A 20,764-nucleotide genomic window follows, 5' to 3' on the forward strand; every position below is an offset into this window, starting at 1 on the left:
TGTCTGTTTGTTTGTTTTCTCCCAAGAGCCTGCAACAGATCAACAGTGAGAAGTAAAAAATCAGTGTAGTCTGAAGTGACACAACTGCTTGCATCTTAAGAGTGACATTAATTGTATTTTAGGATTCTTTTCTAGTGTCCCTGGAACATCCAAACATACTTTCCAGTCACACTTGGAAGCACCTAGTCATTGCACCTTCTAACCAGGATGGTGCATACACTGGGCTCTATATCATGAGAGTGACAGAAGAGACCACTGACCAGACCCAGCTTCAATGCCAGATTTTACATATAAAAACGTTTCTAAAAATAAACAGATTCTTTAAATGTGATCACCACACAAACTCAGAGCTCATTCTGAATGTTGTTGGGAATTCAAAAGTAAATGATCACCTATCCCAGCAGGAAACTGAACACCAGGATTGTCAGGGCATGCTTTCCCCACAGCTCAATGGGGCTGAACCATCTGCCTAATGGGCACCCCAGCAAGGCCAGAGTTCTCACAGCAGCTCAAAATGGAGATATTTACAGAGCTGGCACCACCAAGTGTTCTGGTTTGTTTTGGTGGGTTTTTTGGTACCAGGGGAGGGGCTCCAAGAGTGGCTCTGGTGGGAAGCTGAGAAGCTCCCCCTGCTTCCAAAACCAGCCAAGGAACCATTAGAGGGACAATAGATGCACCTCAGCAATGAACATCTATAACACCTAAGCAGAGAAACACTTAGGGGGGAAGAGCTGAGCTGGAGGAGGAGGGCTGGGCTGGGGAAGGAGAGGGTGCTGGTGGTTGGTGAGGAAGAAGGTGAAGAAGGTGCCCAAGCAGAAGTTTCCCTGCAGCCCATGGTGAGATGGCAGCTGTGCTCCTGCACTCATGGAGGAACGTGTTGGAACATTCCCTGAGGGCACCAGAAGGGATGAACTTGGCCAGTGGACTTGGATTTTGTGGCCAGTGGATTTGCTGCCAGTGGAGTCTGATTATGCAGCTGTGGAAGCCCCCGGGCCAGGGGAGGTGCCTGTTCCCAAAGCCCCCGTGACTCTGCGGGCAGCGCTGGAGCAGCTCTGGGCCTGGTGGGAATGGCTCATGGAGGAGAGGTTGGTGGAGGACCCTCTTCCATGAGAGAGACCCCATGGGGAAGTAGGGCAGGAATCCTTCTTCCTGAGGAGGAAGGAGCAGCAGGAACCACCAGCCTGTGAACTGACACTAAACCCCATCCCCCTGTGCTGCTGGGGAAGGAGAGAAACCTGGAACAAAGTGATTTGGGCCAGGGAAGAAGGCAGTGGGGGGGTAACATATGCAAGCACTGCTCTTTGTGTTGTCTGTGTCCTGTGGGTGTTTGATTAGTGTGAAATTATTATTTTTTCCCCAAGTTGAGTCTGTTTTGCCTGGGACCTTAATTGGTGAAGAACCCTCCCTGTCCCTTGTCTCAACACATGAGCTTTGTCCTCCTCATCCCAGAGTGTGTGTGTGGGGAGTTGAGTGAGTGGCCATGGGGCTGTTCCTTTGTTGTCATGTTGGGCTCAAACCCACGACATTTAATGGCAAGCCAGGCAGGAGAGAGACAAGGAACCACGACAACAAGTGAGGTTTCCATCCTCCATCATGCCAGACCCACAGAAAATAAAGCCATGAAGCCCCAGCTATTTATAGAACTAAAGGTTCACAATACAGAGAACCCCTGGAATTGCAAAATCAGATTATTTTTGAAGCAGGAAGAAGACACTGCAAGTCAAAGCCACAGTGACCTCCTGCACAGGACAGACCACATCACTTGCACCCACTGCTCTGAGGTTACACAGAAGACATCTGATAAACCAGCACATCTCACTGGGTTATTTTTTTCTAGTTTGATCACTGGAACAGGCTCCCCACAGAGGCTGTGGAGTCTCCTTCTCTGGAGACTTTCAAGACCCATCTGGATGCCTTTCTTAGTGATCTGCCCTAGTTTTTTGGTCCTCCTCTGGCCGGGGTTTGGACTTTGAGATCTTCAGAGGTCCCTTCCAACCCCTGACATTCTGTGATTCTGTGATCAGACTGGTTTTGTCTTCCACCAGCAAATGTCCTTAAATCTTTGCCTACAAAATGCCCTCTGGTAGAAGAAACCTTGTCTTCTTGTACACATTTCTAGACACCACCCAAGGAAACCTAGCCATGAAACAAGATGATGTTTATCTGCAGAGACATCTTTTCCATGAAACCATGCTGACTGGCATTTTTCATTACCACCAAACATTCTCTCTTACCACAGCATCCCATTTAGCTTGTTGCTCACCAGACTTGCCAGGACTTTTTCTTTTCTCCAAACTACAGCTTTTAGGCATACAACTGCCCCTGCAATAACTGGACCTGTTTGGCTTTTTTTCTCAGATGTGCAAACCACAGATTTGGTCACCTTAAAATGCATATTTGCCTCTGCCAGATGAACAAGTCATCTAAATTCCTCTGGATAAACAAGATACCTTCTGTCTCTGGCATAATTAATGGATACTTTATCAAAGGGACTTTACATTTGGTGCTAATAAATAATGTGATGGGAAGATTGTGGAATAATATTGATCTATTAGTACATTCCTTTTGGGCCCCTGTTTGATGCCTCTTCAAATGAGGATGAGATTACTGTCAAATATAATCTATTTAATATGGCCTCTAGTTGTTCTTAGTAGTAATCTCTTTGATTAAATAAGAGGTATCGACTGAAAAAAAAGCATATTACAGTAGTTTAAAAATACATCAGTGACCTTTCTCAAATAGACCTCCAAGCTCAACCCAGACATGAAGTTTTGCTTGCAGCCCTATTTCCACACAACTAGATGGGCTGGTATTAACTGTATTTTAACATTTCTCTCACAACTGACTTTTCAACCAAAAAGTAAAAAATAAATAAATAAAAGAACTATTATGTCAGAGATCAAACACAGGCCCTTGGTTTATACTTAATCAGGACATTTTCCCTGCCCTGTTTGTTGTTTTTTTTTAATACTTCAGCTTTGCTTTAATTGAAATAATTCTCACTGTTCTCTACAGTTGCTTTTATAAAGCAGTCATTGTATTCAACAACGACATTATTTCAAGAAAAAAAACCCCAACAACTTACAGCATTTTCACAATTGGTGCCAGAAAGGAAACGTGAATCATCTGAATATTTAACCAAGTAACACCACACTTGCAAGTCACATCATATTTAACTGAAACAATCTGTAAGGAATGTGATGATGATTTTGATTTGTAATGGTTGGTACCAGAGAGGTCAAGGAACCAGAGCTCTGCTGCTTCCTAGTAACTGAGGCATCAACCAACCCTACTTCTTTAAATACATGTAAAGAAATATAAAATATGAAAGGATGGCCCTGAAAAAGGGAGGCCATATAGAGGTCATCAAAACATTGTGCAGCTGAGGGTCTCAGTGTATTTGTTTTGCTCAGCAAAGAGCAGCAAAATTCAAGCCAGCACAAACTCCTCAGGGGGTGACAGGAACCCTGAGTGATGAGGTACCACTGCCACCTTCCAGAACAATTCTCTGCCTCCCAGGATCAAGGATTTAGCCAGAGAAAAATTTGGCCCAGAACAAAGCAGGGGACCTTGGTCCATGAGAAGGAAATATTCAGGGCCAAAAGCATTAATAGAGCTCAGGAGCAAGAAGAGCTGGGCTCCATGTTCCTCATCCACCAATGCCAGTTGCCTGCCATAGCCTGAAATTTTTTTTGGTGACACCTCCCAAGCTGCCAAATCCAGCTGCTGAATACACTCAGCACAGGAACAGATATGAAATAGTGTGTACCTTGCTAGCCAGGATGGTCAGAAATCCTCTAAATTGCTAGAAGTCAGGACTCTCTTCTGCTGCTTCTTATCATAGTATCATGGAATGGTTTGGGTTGGAAGGGACCTTAAAGATCATCTATTTCCAACCCCCCTGCATGGGCAGGGACACCTCCCACCAGCCCAGGTTGCTCCATGACCCATCCAACCTGCCCTTCAACACTGCCAGGCATGGGGCAGCCACAGCTTCCCTGGAAGTTCCAGCATCTCACCACCCTCACAGGAAATAACTTTTTCCTAATGTCCAACCTGAATCTCCAGTCTTTAAGCTTCAAACCATTTCCCCTTGTCCTCTCACTACACACCCATGTCAAAAGCCCTACCCCAGCTTTCTTGTAGCCCCTTCAGATATTGGAAAGTTGCTCTAAGGTCACCATGGAGCCTCCTCTTCTCTAGGCTGAACAACCCCAACTCTCTCAGCCTGTCTTCACCAGGGAGGTGCTTCAGCCCTCTGAGCATTTTTGTGGCCTCCTCTGAACGTGCTCAAGGAGTTTTATGTCCTTCTTATGCTGGGGACTCCAGAATTATTGTTTCACTTTAAGCTAAAATCCCTCCAGTGTCATCCATGTTGGTCTGTCCTTTGATCCTTATCCTTAACTCCCAAATGGCTCACCACCCACCCCAAGGCCAAGCTCCAGGCACTCCTCTGCCTGAACCTCAAGCCCTTCACCTCTCCTGCCCAGCCTGTCTTTCTGGTTGTATCTCACCATGTCCAACAGGGTCACAGCTCTGTGACTCTGCACAACCTTCTCCCTCCTCTTTGCCCCCTGCTACAGGTGTCCGTGCAGAGGCAGCTGAGATGGGCAGTTTGCACAAGAGTTTTCCCAACCCTGTTGTGCACCAGAAGCTTCCTCCCACACCTTCATGTCTCTTCAGATGCTGGCAACACTTCCCAGGGGTAGCTGAGAGTCAATATCCCAGACAACAGTTTGAGAACTGCACTGAGGATTATGGTGATGAATGGAGCCATCACACACATCACAGAGCCAGGCTTGTGTGGGGTGTGCTCAAGCACAGAGGGGAAGTCCCCCTGGGACAATAACAACTGCTATTTAAACCAGCACTGTGCAACAGCGTCTTGAGTCCATCAGGTGAGCTCATCTGTGCAACTGCTGATCTGATGTGCAATAGCTGTGGTTTCTGTGGGGTCTTTGCTGGTGCAGCTCTTTTATGCAAAGGTAGAGGTGGCAGGTGAACCCGCAGGGCTCTGGTTCTCCTCGCTCCTAGTGCACACCAGAATGCTAAAATTCACAGCCTAAGATGCACAGCCAGCCTGGAGGTATTTGTCAGCTATACCTCTCAGGCAGGGTGATCTCTTTACTTTATTAGCGTGCCTGACATAAAGAATTTTAGATTCACTCCTGACACCTCTGGTGATCTGGGCTGACACCTTCTCTGAGACACCCTATTTCATCTGCTGAATTGTTTTCTCTCTTTAAGGTTAATGAGATTTGCAAACTGAGCCTTTTTCCAAGCTGGAATCTTTGCTTTCAAAAGCAGATCTCATCAGTCACCTTTGCATCCCTTTCAGTGCACCTTCCCATACTGCCAGCATGATTCAAACCACCAGTTTCAAAATTCAGGTATTTCAAAAGTCTATTTTAGGTTTTTTTTGTGGGATTTTTTTGCACTTCTGCTCAAAACTGTATCTGTATCCCACCTAGACATCACAAATAAAGTTTGTCCTGTGATGTTCATCAGGGCCCTTAGGGTTGCTTCTCCCTGTGCCAGAGCTAATCATTCAAAGAGCTGAGATTACAGCCCTAAGCATCATCTCTGGGGTTCATTCCACATTCTTTAAAATAAACTTAGCTAAACCTGTACAAACCCCTACATACTACTAAGTGATTTACATTTTAATCTCACCAGGAATATATTCCACTTAACTTGAAGACTTTAATAAATTAAGTTGAATCAATATAAAAGTAAAATGAAATCAAATGAATAGTTTCCACTCAGGGGCAATACTAGTTTTCTATATGCAATTTAGAACTTGCATGGGCAGAGTTAAGGCTGAAATGGTTCTTTGACTACAGCTTAAGCTGGAATAGCTCAAGTTTCTTTTAATGGAGCAAAAAGGAGTGCAGGAGATGAGAATTTTTCTCTCCTGGAGTAAATTTAATTTGGATTTTTGAAGTCTTTTTCACTTCTAAGGGTTTCTTCATTTCCCCCTGAGTCTGCTGTAGGTGATTGTTTAACTTGTTACGTTAAAACCTAAACCAAATACATCCTGAGATTTCTTTTAAACCATGTTCTTCTGAGGGCAAGGAGGGAGCTTATTTTTGGGCAGATACTCTCAGCCACTTCTGGGCAGGACACCTGGTTACAAGATTTAAAAACATGTGTAAAGGAATAGATGAGTGACTGGACATAGAGCAGGAGGTTCCCTGCAGCTGAGGCTCCAAAAAAAATCGTGGCTGAATCACCATCCTGGAGATGTTTAAAGGACATGTAGATTTGGTGCTGAGGGACATGGTGTAAGCCCTGGACCTGGCAGAGTTGGGCTAATGGTTGATTGAGCTGGGTTATGGTTGGACTCGATGATCTTAAGGGTCTTTTCCTACCAGAATGATTCTGTGATTCTGTGAAGATCGCAGCCATGTAACCCAAAGTGTTCAGATCAGTCCAGAGAAAGCAGCACCATCTTGTTTGGAGCTTTCACTGTGACTGAGCAATTTAACAAATCAGTCATGTCAGTTTCTTCTGGTTTTTGCAATGACAGAGACTATGACAAACACAGCAATCAAAATCTTATGCACTAATTGCTTTTTGTCTGCCCTTTCAACCATGTTTCTCCATGAGCAGCAGAGGGGTTTGTTTCCTGCAAAAGCAGGAACAAAGAGCCAAGAGGAAACCCCTGCAGCTCCTCCTGCAGTCTGAGACACTGTGCAAAACACCTTGGCCTGGCAAAACACCTGGGTGGGTCATCACCAGGTGACAACCTTTATATCAAAAGTGACTAACACATCTGGAAGACAACAGTAAAAAACCTTTTCTACAGCTGAGAGGTGACACAGGGAGGGTGAGGACAGCCACGACACAGAGACTTGCAGCAGCTCTGGAGAGCTGTGTATCCCTCCTGAGCCAGGCTGGAGCTGTTTGTGGCCCAAATGCAACTCTCAGGTACCTCTGCCAAGAGATCTGGGTCAGTTACAAAAAAGTAACTTCCTTGTAGTGAGATTAATTTTCTTGGCCATGGAGAATGGATTAGCTAGACTATTACTGCAGGCTGTGACTACTTGAGTAGTTTTCAGTGCTCATCTTCTATCTCTTCTCCATTCCTCAAAGCATTTCTAACATGTCTCTGAAGGGCCTACAGGAAAGCTGGAGGGGGACTTTTTACTAGAGCATGTAGTGAGAGGACAAGGAGTGATGGATTAAAACTGGAAGACGGGAGATTGAGGTTGGACATTAGGATTCTTTGCTGTGAGGGTGGTGAGACCCTGGAACAGGTTGCCCAGGGAAGCTGTGGCTGCCCCATCCCTGGCAGTGTTGAAGGGCAGGTTGGATGGGGCTTGGAGCAGCCTGGGCTGGTGGGAGGTGTCTCTGCTCATGCAGCGGAGTTGGAATTACATGATCCATAAGGTGTCTTCCATCCCAAACCACACCATGATTCTATTACTCTGTTTCACTGCTTTCTCAGTCTGACATTTCAACTTCATGTGAAATACTAGGAAATAACTGAAATCAAATCCACTGCAGTTGTTTCAAGGCTCTTTCTCATTCTCTTAGCATCTCAGAAGTCTTCTGAAGTTTACAGAATAAATTTATAATAGTGTAAATTTTAACACTATTCATGCTCATATTTGAATGAGCAGGTATTAAGGAAGCTGATTGTTGCACTGAACTCCAAAGCCAGTAAGGATGTGCTCAGATCTCTTTTGCAAACTAGGAATATTAAAGGTTGGACCAAATGATCCTTGAGGTCCCTTCCAACCTGGCTTTCTATGATTCTATTAACATAATGAGGCTCTCTATCCTCCAATACCACTAAAAAATCTAAGCCAAAATTAATAAAAAGACTTAAAGCCATCAAAAACTGAACCAACATAAACTGAAAGGCAAAAAAAAATACCTATTTTTCCACTGAAACTAGAAGAAAACCATAAGCTACAACAGATCCAAATGAGGTGTCACTACTGGTAGCTTTTTATACTCAAGAGATGCTTCTACACTGCCACACCAGACAACAGCACAACCCTCTCAAGCAGATGGGCAAGATCTGTTTGGATCCATCACATGGATGTTCCTGAAGTTCAAGGAGGTTTAAAGATTTAACAATCCTTGGGTGCAGGAAAGCTTTTTAGACAGAAGTGGAAAAGACTCATTCCAGAGTGAACCTGAAGACATGCAGCTCTGCAAATGAACAAAGAGAGGAAGGCAAATGCTGAAGGGGTTTATTCTGCCTTTCCTTAGACAGTGATTCCTTTCAGATGATGGCAATGGACTCATCTACCTTATGGCTGGAGGTACCTGAGAGTAAACAAAGTGCAGTTTAGAATCCATGAAGCACCATTTCCTTTTAAAAGCCTGGCATGATGTGAACCAGGAGGGCAGCTTGGGCAAAGGCTTCTTTCACCTGTAAGGAGGAATATCCAGCCAACCACAGGCCAGGCAACCACACCTCCATCTGGAGGAGGTGGTGGAGCTAATTCACCAGGAAGCTACTTCCACCACATGGAGGTGGTGACTCGGAACAGTCCCAAAGGATTTACCAAGGGCAAATTCTTCCTGATCATGTTCTACAAAATGCTGCCTGGCTGCACAGATCAGAGGTGGGCACTGTGTTCTCAGCAAGGCAGTGGTTGATATCAAATTGTCTGGAGTGGCTGAAATGCTGGAGGCTGCTGTTCAGAAGGACTTATCTAGGCTAGAAAAATGGGCTGATGGGCACCTCAGGAAGTTCAGCCAAGGCAAATACTAAGTCCTGTCCCTGGGACAGACTAATTCCTTGCAATGATACAAGTTGGGGACTCGCTGGCTGGAAAGCTGCTCTCAAGATTAAAAACTGAAGTCCTAGCGGACAGTAAAGTTGAACAGGAATCAGCACTGCTACCCTGCAGCAAGGCCAACACATTCTGGACATCATCACAAAATATGTGAAAGCAAAGACTGTCACTGGGAGAAGTTAGCATCTCCCTTCTGAAAAGCACAAGCTGGAACACAGGAAGTTCCATTTAAAGATGAGTAAAAACTTCTTTACTATGAGAGTGACAGAGCCCCGGGACAGGCTGCCCAGGGAGGTTGTGGAGTCTTGTTCTCTGGAGACATTCCAACCCCCCCTGGATGCAGCCCTGGGTGATGTGCTCCAGGAGATCCTGCTTTAGCAGGGGGTTGGACTCGATGATGTCTGGAGGTCCCTTCCAACCCTGACAACTCTGACAATTCCGTGATTCTGTAACAACATCCTCAGCTGTACCAGCATGTTGAGGGAAGGCATTTTTCCTCCTTCATTCAGTATTTGCAAGGCCACAGCTGACTTACTCTGCCCAGTTTTGGACTTTCCAATACAAGAAAGGCATTGAACTCCATAAACAAGTCCAGCCGAGGGCTGCCAACATGATCAGGGACTGGAGCACATGATGCATGAGAGAAGAAAAGGTCAAGGAGATACCTTGCTGCCTGCAGCACCTCCTACCTACAGGACAAACACAGAGAAGACAGAGCCACTTTTCTATAACAGATGAAGATCCTAAATTTAAAAAAAACCCAAAACTTTCTAAAAAGGATGCAAGTCTGAGCACTACATCTGATTTCTAAACATAAAAAGTATCAGTCTTCTCTTTGGACTGTGAAATGCTGTACTTTCTCTCCCCTAGCAGAACATGACGCCCTGACAACTACACTCACCACATCTAAAGGCAGATCTTGTCAGGGGCCTCACTGAAGGAATTCAGAGGTTTGTTCACATAATAACATGTTTCTTTTGCCTGAAGATACCTCAGTGGGTGAGACCATTGCAGCCTCATCCACAGCAGGATGAGTAAGTCCTTTTAATCCTTCTTAGCTGCCCACAAACTACGTCATCTGAAGAAATCCAGAACTGTGCTTCAAAGGAAACCAGAGGTTACCAATATATTAACCTCCCTTTTTTGCTTATTAAAAGAAAAAATAAGAGCTTTGAAAGTCAGATATTTTTATTGCTTTTGACTTTAAAAAGCCTAACTGTGAGACTAAGCTGTTCACAGGTCAAGTTTTGGAGATCTCTTTTGTAACTTCAGGAGAGACAGACTGCTCACTCCTACCTGCAGGCCCTGGGCAGCTGGTGGTGAGACTCCTGCTGGCAGGGGAGTGATCCATGGTTTAACTCTCCCACACACTAACCTTCTTTACTCATTGCCAGGAAGGAGAATTCTCTTATTCTTCCTACACCACCTTGTCCTCCATGGGCCTCTACCTGGTTCCAAACACCACTTGTATCCACAAATGGATGCATGTCCCTCCTGGACCTTGAGCTCCTCTACCATTCCCTGGAGAACCCTCCCCTGCTGTAGCACAAGCCAGGACTGCTGTGTGCACACATGGGCTGCCTGGCTGTCTGTCTGCTGGGAAGCAACTTCACCAGATGAGGCATTTTCCCTCTTACTGCCTGCTGATTTTTTATGCTGTTCCACCCTTCTTCAGAAAGTCAAGGATATTTTGAGCTCAACAGGAAAACTTCAAGCAAAGAAAAAATCTATTAGAATTCTTTTTTTTAATCCTCTGACAGCCCTGTGTAAAGGAAACCCAGCATCACCAAACCAGGCTTTGGTGGTGTCACACTGACAGGCATGGACTCCTCTGGCTGCCTCAGAAAAGCAGAACCAACTGTGAAGATCATGTGAAGATCATCTAACAGTAGAGCAGAGAACAGCTCCATGTGCTCTGTAAAACATCCATCTACATGTATTATAGCAGAGAGACGAAGGTACAAGGAGGTCTGGATTTCAACAGTGCATTTCAGAAAGCATGTCTTGATACTCAGTTTGGAGACATCCCAAAAGCATAAAACAGGATTTTTGGATCATTTTTGAAGTACCAACATGTTCCACTTTAGTTTTCTCTCTCCTAGTTACTAAGCCATTTTCCCACCCTCCAGGCCACAGTGAGGCCCTGCCAGCAACTTTGAGAGGCCTGGGCAGAGAGCCAGGACAGGTCCATCACCAGACTTGTTCCCAGTTTTTGTTCCACCTGTTTACCCAAAATGCAGAAAATGAAAGACCGTCTCAGTGCACCTACCGGGCCTGGTACTTGAGAGCTGCCTGTCCTCAAGAGCTGCTCCTGCCACCTCCCTGGAACTCATCCTGTTACCAAGGTTCAAACTGTGTCACCTCCTCTGGGTAAAAACCTTGAGAACCTTCAGTCTCATGTGTCTTGTCACCTTCCACATTGCCCATAACAGGGTAGCAGGGGCAAACACCATTTCCACCTGACAGTCTATGTCTGTTACTGGCATGTGTAGGTCTGAGAAGTCCAACTCAGTACCTGGATCACTCTGAAGAGCTTCTCAAGGCTGGCCCAGTCTTAGGTCAGAGAATGAGAAAGCCTGGAATGGCAGCAGCCACTCTTCTTCAGCATCAGTATAAGAAATCTCTTTTGCAGACTACTGTAGAAGTCACTCCTGAATTAAGAGTGGAATCAGCCCCAAGCCTCCCTGCTTTGAAGTCTGGAGGCTTCACTCACACAAAGCTAAATGTCCAAAAGAAGAAAGAATTAAGGAGATTCATTACATGATGGTATGAAAGTATGAAAGCTGACCAAGCTGCAGTGCTGTTAAGCAAAGGTGTCATGCAACATTTCTAAGATCATAATACAGAAAAATATAAGACACACACATGCTGTACAATCCATTCATTGGAAAAAGAAAAAAAAACCCTAACTCCACCAAAAGCCTAAATAGATTATTATGCTGCATGGTAACAGTGGTCACCTTCAGTTCAGACACAGGCATAATCCTTCAGGCACAATCCTGAGACAACATCACACTCACAGAATCACAGAATATGCAGAGTTGGAAGGGACCCATCAGGATCATCAAGTCCAACTCCTGTCCCTGTGTAGGGCACCCCAAGAATCACACCATTGGCCTTAGAGCATCACCCAAATGCTTCCTGAACTCAGGCAGGCTTGGTGCTGTGACCACTGCCTGGGGAGCTGGTTCCTGTGCTCAAACACCCTCTGGATGAAAAACCTTTTGCTGATACCCAACCTAAACCTCCCCTGATTCAGCTTCTGCCATTCCCCCCAGTCCTGTCACTGGTCACAGGAGTGAAGACATCAGGACCTGCCCCATCTCTTCCCTCCTGAGGAACCACAGACTGATATGAGGTCACCCCTCAGCCTCCTCTTCTCCAAGCTGAACAATCCAAATGACCTCAGCTGCTCCTCATAAGTCATCCCATCCAGACCCTTCACCATCCTCGTGACTCTCCTTTGGACACTCTCCAATAGCTTGATGTCTTTTTTATGTGGTGCCCAAACCTGCACACGGTGCTCAAGGTGAGGCTGCACCAGTGCAGATCAGAGCGTGACAGTCGCCTCCCTTGATCAGCTGGCAACCTTGTTTCAACGTAATGTGAATTGTTTCACTCATAGATAATGACTAAGAAAGGACATTTCCCGTTCAGAGTGTCCTAGGAATAACAGAGATTCAATGCAACCATTTAAAGTCTTTGTCAAAAGGCAATGGAAACTTATGGAAAACAATTCTGAGAAATTACCTAGTTATCACTCCAGAACACACAAAGTCATTTAACACTTACTTAAAACACCAAAAGTCTCCCAGATCTTGCAGTTAATGAGTCTTTTAAGAACATTCACCACCAGGTGTTTCAACAGTGCTTCAGTATCACTTCCCAGTTCTATGAAATTTGTCTCTAGATGAAAGACACTTCAAAATAAAATATATGCAACTCAAGAGTCATAACCCTTGGATTCTGAGATTCTGGGATGTCAGATAGCCCAAGAAAAGAGCTTTGAAACATGAAATGAATTTTAGCAGGGGAAAAGTCAGGTTATAATATATAATAGTGCTGGTTTAAAGCACTGACAGGAGCAGTTTTGCTCTTTGCTCACAAAGTACCAATGACTGAGGAAGAGCCTTAAATGTCAAATGTTGGCAGGAACAGAAAAGAACCTACCTTCCTGAAAGCAGCTGTGCCTTTAAAAAGTTTGAGACATAGTTGTATTAATTTCATGAGAAAATAAATCAGCTTTGTTAAAGTATAAAATAGGCTGCAATTAAACACTTTGGTCAAGTAATTATTCACAATGAGGCCCACACACATTGGTCATTTCAGAGCAGTGTGTAAATGCTGTTTTCCTGTTCATCAAATGCTGAGTTCTGTGTCTGTGCAAACAAACTAAAATATAGGGTAACAGCCAAGGATGTGAGTACCTCTGGTGTACCAGTTTTGGCAAAATGAGTACATCTGCATTGGATCCTAATTCCTGTAATACATTCACCTCTTTAGGGCATATCCTTAATCCCTGCAGTCCTCTATACAGCACACAAACATCATCTGTTTCTTCCTGCAGATCAGCAGACACACTCTAAATCTACTGAAGTATTTTAACATGGCTTAAGGTAAAATGTATTAAAATGAACAAATACAGCCAACATAACCATCCTAAATCCAGGAAATACACATATTAACACAGGCTTCAAGAAACCTACTGTTTCTGGGGATGAAATGACCTGAGGCCACTGAAACCACATGTACTGAAATGTGAGCCGAAATGAGCACTGAAGCCATGCAAACCCTCTGAGCCCAAACTTGGGACATGAGGTTATCCCACAGATGGTGTCACAGAAAAATCTGACATTTTACCACACAATCACTGCATTGTAAAGAGCAGCCCAAAAGAAACATATTAACATGTTCATCATCTTCTCTTTATATTTTCTTCATTTTGAGTATTTACTTGGCTACTGTCTTTTTTAAGCTCATGTAAAGAACCTATGTTTGTTAATTTATGTATCTTAATTTATGTATCCTATTAAGACAAATACATTTTAAAAAGCCATTTCTGGGCCTCCCTACGGTCTCTATTCTTATTTTACGGTTGTACCTTTATAAGCAAACACTTCACACTTAATCTAAAAGGGAAATCATAGAATCATGGGATGGTTAGAGTTGGAAGAGACCCTAAAGATCATCTAGTTCCAACCCCCTTCATGGGCAGGGACACCTCCCACCAGCCCAGGTTGCTGCAAGCCCCATCTAACCTGCCCTTCAACACTGTCAGGGATGGGGTAGCCACAGCTTCCCTGGGCAACCTGGGCCAGGGTCTCATCACTCCCACACTAAAGAATTTCCTCCTGGTCTCTAACCTAAATCTCTCTTCTTTCAGTTTAAAACCATTACCCCTTGTCTTCTCACTACAAGCCCTTGTAAAAAGTCCCTCCCCAGCTTTTCTGTAGGCCCCCTTCAGGTACTGGAAGGCCACTATGAGGTCCCCCTCATAAAATGCTATTTATCTATGCTCAGAAATGCTGTTCTGTATAATCCCAGCATGTGTAAGGTTTTACACACTCATTAGTACAGTGAAACAATCACAACTTTGTCTAGTTCCAACTTCTGCTTCAACAGCATCACACAGCCAACCACACCACCACTTGTCCACACCGTGAACTCATGCCTAATCTTTGACAGATAAGGACTGACTCACAGCTTGAATTACAAGTGTTTCATGGTATTTCTTTAAACAGTACTAAGCAAAGTTTTAAATGGGTCAAGACTGACTAATTTTTGAAGACTGCTGCCCACAGTATTTTAAGTGGGAAGGAGCTATTAGTATTTAGCTAGAAGTCAATGTCCCTGTCAAGAACACATCTGTAGCCTGACCACAAAGACGGGTCAGAGAAAGATGGAGCAGAAAAGATAAAAACAAGAACTGACTGTTTTACCTCACTGTCTGGGCTGGGCTGGATAACTTCCCAGGTCTGAGAGTCCACATCGTAGCAGTGCAGCTCGTTGGGCAGCGTGTTGTCTGCAGCCCCCCCGAAGACGTAGAGGTGCCGGTCGAAGGCAACCATGGTGTGGCCGTATCTCCGCTGGGGAGGAGGAGGAGAGCCTCGAAGTAAGTGCTCGGTAGGAATCCGTGTCCAACTGAGACATTAGGAATGAAAGAGTGGCTTTTTTTACCATTCTTTTCTACAAAGTAAGTTTTGTAACTCTCAGACTGTAAGAATCAAGAAGAGCTGCTCTATCACAGCAGATATTGAACGTGCATGAGAGCAGACAAGGACCAATCTGCAGGTTTGTCAGAGATCTACATAAGCTCCATGTTGCTAAAATGTGATACAGGCAACATGGTTCCACAGCCCAGATGTACTTATATAAACCCCAGCAGCTTAAATACCCTAATCTGGGAAGGAACTGGTGATCTGTTATCACCCATTTTAACAGATAACTCTTCAAAGTAGAGGGCACCATCCTGAGACCATACCCGTTATGAGAAGGTGTCACTTGCTGTGATAAGACCACTTCAGCCAAGGTCTGGAGGCCATTAGCTGTGGTTTCAGGTGTGGTTCCACTTCAGCCAGTAACCAGACAGCCCAGGCTGCCAGAACAGGTCAGTGTGTCTGTATTCCCATTGTTGGGCATTTTTATCCCATCAGAGGGGACACATGTTCAGAACAATGGTTGACACTCTGAGCAAGTCACATCAAATATCTCAAATTGAATACTGAAGATTTAAAAAAACACTTATTTCCATTTCATTGTGAACTGGTACTTCTCAGGCCCTGTTTTTACTGGTTTTACTCACCTATTCATATATCAACTTTTAGGAAGGTGGTATTTGCTATGCCATTCTGAGAACACTGAGACTCATACTCACATTTACAGTAAATCTACTGAACTTCTCTGTTTGTCTGCTGAAAAAGACCAATCTGATGCACATGGAAAATGACAAAGCCTAATCAAAGCAGTCCCTATTTTATCTTGTCTACCCTTCCTCATCATGAAATACAGTATTCTTAAGTACGTGCACTTCTCAACTCAGGCAGTCAAGGATTATGTGGATTTTGCACGACTTAAGTGTCTACACTTACATCTTTTCCTTGAATTCAAACTGGAAGAGATTATTGGTAATCTTGGCTCCACTCTGGCCAGAGAAAACAAACATCTTGTCTTTGCAAACAGCCACAGGAAAATTACAGCACGAAGGAGGAATTTCACCACTTTGTTCAATCTGAAAGAAAATGAAGCTCACAATGTAAACTGTGCACAGCCACGGGTGCTGAGTCTGCTGCAGGACCAGGCCAGGCCCAGAGACAGACAGGCCACATGTATGCAGACAACCAAGCCCCTAAAATCTGGCTACAGGTCTCAACTAATGCTGTGCTGACCTGTCTGCACAGACTGATAAAAAGGATAAATACGACTGGGGGCCACATTTCTAAAGCCCCTGGGACTGTCAGGATCAGGACTCTGACCTCACCAGCCAGCAAAGCTCCCAGTCTAGGGCAGCCCCTTCTCTAGGGGCACAACAAAGCCACCACAGGCAGTCTAGGTCCAGCTCACAGAGTCACAAGTAAAATGACATTTAATGTACACTTGGTTTTCCAAATACACAAATAACATCAAATTTCAACTGTTTCCTTTCACCTGTGCAACAAATACATCTGAAGAGACTCCAGGGCAGTCCAGCATGGGAAACTTTAAATTGTGTATTAAAACAAACATAAACTCTGTGTTAGCTGAAATTAAACATTTTTACCTCTTCCCAGCATGTTAGCTCTCTATCCTGCAGGCCAATTGTCCACATATCGTTTAACCTACATTAAAACACAAAAAATGCTTGATTTGAAGCAGTTTATTGTTGCTAATTTTTAGCACATAGAGTTGAAAGGAAAGAGACCCTATTTTATCATCATTCCTTCTCCTGCACAGGAGGAGAATCTCCTGCTTTCACTAGCAGAAAAAAAAAAAAAAAAAAAAAGAATCTTTTTTGTGCTATACCTAAATTTTATACCATCACCTCAGTTTGCTTTGTCATCTGTTTCCAAGTACACAACTCCACTGCAGTGAACAGTTACACACGGTGACTCTGCCTGGAGCTTAAGGATTTGAACTATTTAATCTTCAGGATTTTTACAGAAATACCCCTAATTACCCTGCCTTCTTCTACTCAGCACTGTTGACCCCTGAGATTGACCACAGTGATTACTGAGGTGGCTGAATCTTATACACAAGAGGATGAAAAAGGGTAACCTGAGACATCTGACTAACATGGATCTGACTGTGCTTTTCCTAGCACAATTTATTCACACTAACTACAGATGCTTCCTTTGTTCAAATCTGCCTGGAGGCTCATGTTCCACAAAAAGACATTTTTTAATGTGATTAGACATATTTAACAGAAGTCAGACAGCTCCTCTCACCCAACCCCTCCTTCCGGCTACCCACGATCCTTGGGGAACTCCCTAAGCTGCAACTGAGCAGTTCCAGAGTCGTGCATCTTTCTCCAATTCCTCTGCAAGAAATAAAGATCCTATCTGTTTTTCCAGTGATCAGCAGTTCTCCTGGAGAGTTCAAGAAGCTGATAACTTTCCTGCAGATTCTCCTCAATAGAGGAGGCAACCCAGCACAGAGGCAGCTCCTGGTTTGTTACAAGCTCTCTGTGCTCCCAAGATGCAAGTATTGTGCGTCAATATAAAACACTTCTGAGGTTCCTCAAGAGAGAAAAATATTATGTGTTTAGAACTGATTCTTCCCTGATGGACTAACAGCAAATGCAAGGGCTTCTGTCTCGGAAAAAGCTTCAGACTCAACTTCTCAGTAACACTCATTTCCAGTCTTTTCCCATTCATCTCTCTTCAACCTAAATAACCTCACATATTTTTGAAGAAAAAGCTGACACGTGGTTAGTTCTGTCATATGACACAAAGAAAATCCATGCTGTGTTCTAGGAGTCATCAGCAACATTAGAAGGCCTGTGGCAGGGAGCTTCTGAGAAATGCTAATTTGCCAGATTTCAAAGGTCATTTAGGATCTTTTCAACCAAGAAGGCTGTCAAATTACACATCCAGAGCCATTCTGAGTCACTAGATTTTTAGATTGTAAACAATTATTTGAACATTAATTAGTCAATTGCAAAAACTGCAAGATATGCTTAACAAGAGTCTGGGTTTTGCAAAGCTCCAGTGTTGTGTTTCAATCACTTGACAGGATTGTCAGGGTTGGAAGGGATCTCTGGAGATCATCAAGTCCAACCCCCTGCTGAAGCAGGATCTCCTGGAGCACATTACCCAGGGCTGCATCCTGGGGGTTTGGAATGTCTCCAGAGGAGACTCTGCCCCTCCCCAGGCAGTCTGTCCCAGGGCTCTGTCACCCTCATAATAAAGTTTTTTCTGATCTTTAAATGGAACTTCCTACATTCCAACTTGTGCCTGTTGCCCCTCGTCCTGTCACTGGGAACTATTGATCAGAGTCTGGCTCCATCCTCCCCGCACCCACACTTTAGATACTTACAGGTATTCATAATGTCTCCACTCAGCCTTCTCTTCTCCAGGCTGAACTCTCCCAGCTCCCTCAGGCTTTCCTCATCAGGCAGATGCTCCAACCCCCCCTAGTCATCTCTGTTGCCCTCTGCTGGACTCTCTCCAGAAGTTCCCTGTCTCCTGAACTGGGAAGCCCAGAACTGGACCCAGTTCTCTAGGTGTGGCCTCACCAAGGCTGAGCAGATGGGGTGTATGAATATGTCTCTATGGAGGTGAAAAGTGAGGGACTAGGATTTTAGAAAAGCAGCCAAGGAGAGAGGGATCCCACCACCCACCGTGCGTTGCCGTCGTATCCCGCGAAGATCCAGAGCTTGTCACTGTACACGGTGGCGCCGTGCGCCGACCTCGCCACAGGCAGCCTGCAGGTGGGCAAGGTCAGAGAGAAAAAGCCTCGGGTCACTTGCAGAGGTGCTGCAAGGAGGATGACAGCTAAAATGCACATGTAAGAATCAAGTCCCCAACACTAAATGGCTTCAAGCCAAGAAACTGCTTCCCCTGTCCATCCTCCAAACACAGAGAAGGCTCTGAAGGGTCCGTTTTAGACTTTCACACTCTGCTTGCTTTGTTAGAGAAATATGCTTTAATGCATACAGGAAAAAAAGAAAAAAACATCTCAATTAATTCCTTTCCAGGCCTCAAATACTCTTAAAGTATTTTATGGAAAGTAGCTAAGTAGAGGGACAATTAACAGCACTGTAATTATGGCAAAGTGGCAATGCACTCATGCTATAAAAATCCCAGGCATATTGTCAGGCACTAAGAAGTTGCAGGACGCAAATGAGAGGCAGGACAGAGCTCAGAGTGCTCACATGGGATGGTTCAGAAGGTGTTCCTGAGACAGAGCCCACAATAAAAGAACAAATTTACTGTTCCCACTCCCCAGACTTTGCTGGTTTTACTATATCAACCAAGAAGGATTGAACAAAACTCTGATGTCACAAGGCCACGGTTGTAATGTTGGCCTGTCTGAGGTGATTTGTGCAGTCACATCACCTTAAGGTGCTTCAAGCAAGTGTGCATGTTTTAGAGCACTCCAAGCAAGTCCAACTTCAACCAGGAAAGGAAGTGTAATATAACTACAAATCAGCTTCCAATTGGTTTCTGATAAAACTTAAATGAAACTATGAGGGATCAACAAAGCTCCTGTTACCCTTGAAAAAAAACAAAACAAAACAATGCAAAAGAAAAAACTTCCTTTGGTGCCACTCTGTCACAGAAAGAAAACGTGAAGAATGGATTTTGGTCAGATTTCCAATAGAGCGCACTCCGGAATGGGGGCCCTGCAAAAAAACCAGCTTCCTCAGAACAAAAAAAAGCTTTCAGAAAACTTGAATGAAGCAAGTAGAGCAGACATCATCCTGCAGCCTTAATTTTAGCCTTGTAACCAATTCTAACTGTGCCATTCTAAATGTTCGCGGAGTGATGCTCAAATCCCCTTGAAGAGTGTGGTCACGTCAGCTCCTTACCTGCCTTCAGTCTTCCACTCTGTCCACTGCCCAGTTGCAAACTTATACTCAAAGAGATCATTTTTATTCTTCAGGTTGGAATTGGAATAAATGTCTCCAGTGTAGCCACCTGGGCAATAACAATCCCATTAGACTCAAATGCAATCCAGCCTAGACACTTCTGGTGTGCAATTGTCATGTGCTGCTGCCTTACCAAACACAAACATGCTGCTCCCATAGACCACAGCTGAGTGGTGGTACCGTGGTGCTGGAGGGGTCCCCGTGGTAAAAGCCCTGCACAACATTGAGAAGAGCAGCAATCAACCCCCTTGTCATGCTGCAGGCACTCAGAGCTACTGTGCAGATTCAAAAAAAGAAACAATTGTTAAAAGTTATTCTGCTGTTCCTGAATGTTTTGTTTGGGTTTGGTTTCTTAATTATACTACCCAAGAGGGACTGTTTACTTGTAGAGAAAGGACAAGAGGTAATGGCTCAAAACTTACATATTAGGAAGAAATTCTCTGCTGTGAGGGTGGTGAGACCCTGGCCCAGGTTGCCCAGGGAAGCTGTGGCTGCCCCATCCCTGGCAGTGTTGAAGGGCAGGTTGGATGGGGCTTGGAGCAGCCTGGGCTGCTGGGAGGTGTCCCTGCCCATGCAGGGGGTTGGATCTAGATGATCCTTAAGGTCCTTCCAACCCAAACCATTCCATTATATTATTCTATGCCTTAGCACTACATGCATATATGATCACACAGGATGCTGCTGGAATCTGTTTGGCAGAAAGTAAGTGAAGCACAGCTAAGACAACACAGACTGCACAGTCCAGAGCAAAGAAGCAAAGCAAAGACACCTGTGAACCCCCCATTGCAGCCTTCCTGCCCTGAGGGGCTGCAGCAGCCCAGCCCCTCTGTCCCTGCACCTGCTCAGCAGGGCAGGAGCAGCGGGAACCCCCGCCCTGCGCACGGCTGAGCTGCCCAGCTGCCCTGGCCGGCAGGAGCTGCGGGGGCACCGACAACCCAGCCCC

General features: G+C 44.7%; 1 protein-coding gene across 1 annotated transcript in view; it reads right to left on the reverse strand.

Annotated features, from left to right (window-relative positions):
• The window catches only part of LZTR1 (leucine-zipper-like transcription regulator 1), a 35,575-nt gene extending 15,530 nt beyond the window's left edge, over positions 1-20,045 (reverse strand). The window contains 6 exon segments of the mRNA XM_009994375.1: positions 14,688-14,897; positions 15,845-15,984; positions 16,513-16,570; positions 18,571-18,654; positions 19,762-19,870; positions 19,955-20,045. Of these exon segments, the coding sequence (XP_009992677.1) occupies positions 14,688-14,897; positions 15,845-15,984; positions 16,513-16,570; positions 18,571-18,654; positions 19,762-19,870; positions 19,955-20,045 (692 nt within the window).
• Positions 20,046-20,764: the final 719 nt, after the last annotated feature.

The sequence above is a fragment of the Chaetura pelagica genome, unplaced genomic scaffold (genome assembly GCF_000747805.2).
Source record: "Chaetura pelagica isolate M959 unplaced genomic scaffold, ChaPel_1.0 scaffold470, whole genome shotgun sequence".
Taxonomy (NCBI): domain Eukaryota; kingdom Metazoa; phylum Chordata; class Aves; order Apodiformes; family Apodidae; genus Chaetura; species Chaetura pelagica.